Source organism: Helianthus annuus, chromosome 3 (assembly GCF_002127325.2).
Source record: "Helianthus annuus cultivar XRQ/B chromosome 3, HanXRQr2.0-SUNRISE, whole genome shotgun sequence".
In the NCBI taxonomy this organism is placed as follows: domain Eukaryota; kingdom Viridiplantae; phylum Streptophyta; class Magnoliopsida; order Asterales; family Asteraceae; genus Helianthus; species Helianthus annuus.
The window spans coordinates 152359861-152365849 of NC_035435.2; the positions used below are offsets into that span (position 1 = coordinate 152359861).

The 5989-nt window shown below is 37.8% G+C and overlaps 1 protein-coding gene across 1 annotated transcript; it reads right to left on the reverse strand.

The window, feature by feature from the left end:
- Nucleotides 1–262: 262 nt before the first annotated feature.
- Nucleotides 263–4772, reverse strand: LOC110930072 (receptor-like protein kinase HERK 1). The gene is made up of 2 exons (XM_022173301.2): nt 4465–4772; nt 263–1406 (listed from the first exon to the last, which is right to left on the reverse strand). The coding sequence occupies exons 1-2, from the start codon at nt 4754–4756 to the stop codon at nt 454–456; spliced, it is 1245 nt and encodes a 414-aa protein (XP_022028993.1). The 5' UTR covers nt 4757–4772; the 3' UTR covers nt 263–453.
- Between the last annotated feature and the right edge of the window lie 1217 nt (nt 4773–5989).

The following is a 5989-nucleotide window of genomic DNA, read 5'->3' on the forward strand; positions in this document are numbered from 1 at the left end:
GGTGGAGGATGAGAGAGAGAGTATAGTAATGATTCGGTTGAGACACAAGAGATAGTGGAAAAGTATAGGGAGTTGGATAGTGGAAATTGGAAAAGTATAGGGAGTTGGATCGAAAGGGGGCGTCTACTTCTTCGGGTGCGGTGGATGTAGATGTGGGCTTGTCTTTACATAAGAAGTTGATGAATGCATGTGATGACAAACACAAGTACTTAAGTTTGAGGAGATTAAGGTTTGATATTAAAACACTAGAAACAAAGCGAGCTTTACTTCAACAGTGTCGTACTGCAAAGATAAAAGAGGCATAAAGATTGTACACCTTGTCTGTTGGAAGTAAATTTATATGTCCAGTGATTGGTTTGTTATATAAAATTGATTGATATTTCAGGATGTGGAAAATGACACTTCTAGGACTGTTATTGAGGAAGAAGAGGACATCGTTGCTAATGTGTTATCTTATTCTAATGAATGTTTAATCTCTTCGTAAATCTTCTGAAATTCAAGTGCGGTCTCAAGCTTTTCCACAACAAGAGACATTGTTGGTCGTCCTTCACGATTTTTCTGCAGACACTGGAATGCAATGTCTGAATATACTTTTAAACACCTGGGATCTATTTCGTCCACCAGAGCTTGAAAGATAATCTCATCCAGCTTCTCCTGTTTGTACTTTTGTCTCCACGTACGTACCAAACTCATAAACCCAACTTTACGAGTCTCAAAGCAGAGTCGTCCACATAATACTTCAAATAAGACAACACCAAAAGAGTATACATCCGACTCTTTCGTTAGAATACCCAACTCCATATACAGTGGATCTAGGTATCCAAGGGTACCTACAACATTGGTGAAAAGAGTCGCGTGCTGCTGATTAGCTGGCCCTATTTTTGACAATCCCATGTCAGATACTTTGGCGTTCCAGTATTCATCTAAGAGGATGTTGGAGCTCTTTATATCACGGTGGAGGACTCTTTGTTGAGTGCCCTTGTCATCATGTAAGTAGCAGAGGCCTCTTGCCGCATCAAGGCATATCTTGAGACGTTGAATCCACGTAAAAGTAGTGGATCCTAAATGGCGATCAAGACTTCCATTAGATGCATGCTCATAAATAAGGATCTTCTCGCCATCCTCGTCACAAAATCCCAATAGAGAGATTAGATTTTCATGCGAGTAACGAGAAAGCATCATTATTTCCTTCCAGAACTCTGGATTCCCTTGCCCAAATCTACGATCTAGACGCTTAAAAGCAACCAAGCTTCGGCCGGGGTGTAAAAGTTCTCCTTCGTAAACCTTCCCAAAACCACCGGTTCCGATAACCTTTTTGTCATCAAAGTTGTCAGTGGCTGATTTAATCTCTTGAAGATGGATTCTAAGATGTCGAAACTCCTCCAAGAAAGTCTCCATTATTGTGGCTGGGATTACATACAATGAGAAAAATTGAATCAAATATCCAAATCGAATGTTAAATGCAGATGCAGTACTTGAATAATGACAGGGCCGGACCTAGAGTATAATTAACCTAGGCTTGGGCCTAGGGCCTCAAAAAAAAAATAGGGTCTCCACCTAAAAAAAATTAGTATGCTAACTATTAATATCAGTGCAAACTTATTGTTTAAGATTTGTTTGATTCCTTATTCAAGCAAACCACTATGTGTTAAATTGTGTTAGATTTTTGTTTGGTTTCAAACACGGATAAAGGAGTATCATTTATAATAACCAAAGTGAAAAAGGGTCTCAAAATTTCATTTCGTCTAGGATCTCTAAAAAGCTTGAAACGACCCTGAATAATGATGCTATTTTACAGGGTTTGACAGGCAATTTACTCGCGGAATTTGGGGGCTCCTGCTGACCCACACGATTCCTTTTGGCACCTTGTTGTTCCTAGGGCCCATGTTTAAAGCACCTTTATAGTCTAGTGGAGGAGCAGGTGTATCACAGTGATATGGTCTAGTGGAGGAGTAGGTGTAGAAATTTTTTATATATTAGACTATGGGTATGGTGGGGCTTGGGTTGGGGCATTTGTTGACATGTGAAATGGGAGCTTCCCACCACTTAAACCCACACCCAAGGGGTATGGTGGGGCTTGGGTTGGGGGCTTGGGTTTAGGGGCATGATTTTGGTTTGGCTATTGAGAGCCTGCCATGTCATTTACTACCCCGCCCCACGCCCGGCTTCAAACCCACGCCATTGGGGCCACGCCCCAAACCCACGCCCCAACCCAAGCCCCCGGGGTGGTGGTTTGGGCGTTTTCGGCCAACCCACGCCCCAACCCCGCCCCATACCCCACGGCCTTAGGAAAAGTCATAGCATCCCACATGTTGGTTTATTTATTGGAAAAATCATCTCTCACATGTAACATGATGGTAGGAGCCTTGAGTTTTTTAATAAAGACTTAAATTCAATTCCTACTTGTTTTATATTGGGATGGATATAGCCAATGAAGGATTTGGACTAGGCCTTGTGTGAGGTTGTCTGTTCGATCCCGAGCCCAACCGGGTTTTCGTCCCACTGTGTGTTACGCCAGAGAGTTCTGCTCTTGTGGTGCCACAACGACTATCAAGTTCCCGGGGAACATCCAAAAAAAGCAAAACTTTGAAGCCAGCATAAGCCCGGTTAAGACAACATAGTGTCACGGAGTAACTTTTGGCTTAACTTAGATCAAATCTAAGTGCCGCACGAGAGTAAGAAAATAACTCCGTGACAATAGTCTGTCTAAAGTGGGGCAATACGGTGATCTCCGATTTAAAGAGTGTAGTAACCTTATACATGAAGTTCACCGATAAAAAAATATTTATTGAAAAAAATCATAAAATCAATTTAGAATATCTTCATTGGCTTGACATATTTTAAATTTTTAATCTTGCATTATCAATTGGCATAGGAGATCACCTTGGCGCAGCAAACGTAGCAAATTTCTTTTTAAATTAAAAATGTTAAATAGTCATATAAAAATAAGATAAAAATAATAAATATATAAAAATAAGAAATAACAAAACGTTAGTTGCAAAATAAAAATGAATATTTTATATAGAAACGTTAAGTGTAAAATAATAATAATAATAAAATAATAATAATAATAATAATATTATTATTATTATTATTATTATTATTATTATTATTATTATTATTATTATTATTATTATTATTATTATTATTATTATTACTATTACTATTACTTTTACTATTACTATAGGATCATAAATTAGTGAAAATTACATTATTTGTAAAAACATTATCTGTCCCATCGCCAGTTTTAGCAATATTTATGTTTCATCTGATTACCACTTTCAATATTTGTTTCTAAACAAATTTCTTTTTCGAAAAATTTCACTTACTTCTGAATGGTTATGTGTTAAACCAGTAGGAGTTCTGAACTATTAAGAGCCAATATAATACTTAATCATTTAGATGCAAACGTCTAACCTATTCAGATTAGAGGTGTATAATAACTAAACATTCAGAGGCAAATGTCTGAACCATTTAGTGTTGAATCAGTAAGAGCTCTAAACCATTAAGAGGCTCATTAAGAACTAAACAAAAAAGCCAAATATCTTGTAATCTATAGTGAACGTAGTGGTGGAATATTGGAGTTTGTCAATGGCGTTGCTGATTATACAAAATGTTCAATTCCACTCATCTGAAGTCATACTCAACTTCTAATTTAAATAAACTTCGTAAGAGTTAATTACTGTTTTCGTCCCTGTGATTTGTCAAATATCACTATTTCAGTCCATTAGTTTAAAAAATGCGATTTCAGTCCATGTGGTTTCACTTTCGTAACCATTTCAGTCCATGTGGTTTCACTTTCATAACCATTTCAATCCATTATTCTGTTAAGTACAGGGACTGAAATGGTTACGAGGTCTGAAATGGTTACGAAAGTGAAATCACAGGGATTGAAATCGCAATTTTTAAACTAATGGACTGAAATAGTGATTTTTGACAAACCATAGGGACGAAAACAGTAATTAACTCACTTCGTAATAACAAACTATTTTAACTATTAGTCCCTAGGGAGAGCTTGGTACCAGTAGCGGGACGTACGGTACCGGTATTTGTTTGTAAAATTAGGCAAAATACCGGTATTGTATCGAACCGAAAACACCGATACCAAAAACGTCAAAAAGTGAAACCGAAAATATTTCAGTACGGGAAAGTACCATATGTTCATCCCTGATAGTCTCTAGACTCTAGATGTCTTTCAAACCACCCCCTTCAAGATTTGCCAAACTACCCTTGCATGTTGTGACTTCATAAATGATGATGAAAAATATTGATAGTGATTTTAAGCTTGTTTTATGAAAATAAATTGTTGGTTCTAATTATGTAAAGAACTTTTGACTTTCAAAAATCTCATGCTTGATTCAGAATTGTGGTCAATTTAAAGCATGTAATGTATATAGTGAAAATAATAACGAATAAGAATAAGAAATCGTAAGAGTTTATTGAGGACTTAGTAATAGGGCATACCATAGCTATGATATTCGGACTGATAAGGATCACTTTGTACAGTGGGCTTTGATTCTTCTTTCTTTGCCTCCGCCGGACCCACACTTAACAGCTCTGCGTATCCAACCCTCTTCCTTAGTAACCTCGTCAGTTCAACTGGGTCAATACCATCCCCAGTCACGACTATCTGGTCTCTATCTGGCCCAACGAAAGACACTGATTCTGCGCCGGAGAGACTATTAGCGGTCTTAAGAGCTTTACGGGCTTTCTCGTCGTCGTTTATGCTCAGCTTCACCACAATACTTAACTTCATTGCTGTGAGTTTGTGTTTTTTGTTCTCTCTCTAGAGAAAGACGAAAGTAGAAAAGAAGCTTAATAAGGGGAGGGGTGGTCACATGTGATGAAATTGATCACTCACAAACATCCAATCATGTTCCGTCATGTCAGCTAACACTATTTTATCACTCACAAGCATTTTTAGTGGCGGTGGTCATCACTAGTGATGGAATTCCATCACTCACAACTTTTTATTTTTTTTTTAAATTAGAAATTTACAATAAAACACTATTACACTAAAATTATAAATTTCATTAAAATTAAAACATACTAGAAATATTTTAGGCTACAATTAAAAAAAAAATACTAAAAAAACTCTACTCCTCGTCCGACTCATGAAACTCCAAACCTAAAGAACCTACTAGTTCGATTAAATTGTATCTCAACCGAAAGTGAGTTTCTTCATCACGCAAGTCTTGTTGGATATTTTGTGGAACTTGAACTTGTGTAGGAGGATCCGGCACCCAATCTGGAGATATTGCACATCCGTCTTCTGTGATTATCATATTGTGCAATATGATACATGCATATACTATGCTATGTATGGATTTCTTGTTCATCGCATGAACCGGTCGGTGTAGTATACCCCATCTACCCTTTAAAACACCAAAAGCCCTCTCAACATTTTTTCTTGCTGATTCTTGCAATTTTTTGAATACGATTTCTTTAGCCTCGACAGGAAATGAAGAAGCTTTCACAAAAACAAACCATGATGGGTAGATACCATCCACAAGAAAAAAGCGTAATATCGTCCGTTAACATAGAATGGACAGAATGGTGCGGTACCATCCGTTACGGTTTAAAACAACGGCGACGTGTGCAACACATTGATGTCGTTGTTTGAATCTGGAACACCGAAATATGAATGCCAAATACATAAATCATTCGACGCCACCGCTTCCACATATAATGATGGTTGGTCTTTTGATGTCACCCCTAACATACGCCACTCGCAACTCTCATGGACAATTTTTCCACTCGATATGTGTACAATCGATGCTACCGAGCATCCCTGGAAAATGTCATCTAGCCTCATGTGCGGCGTAAATACGTGAGATGTCGTGGCTCGTCGGTTTACGTAAAAACTCTTTACCATACAACTTAATGACCGCGTTGCAAAAAAAATTGCAGACATTCACGGGAAGTTCTGGACGCCATAGCTAGGTATTCATCATATTGATCGGGAGGGTTACCTGTCGCTAGTTGGCGA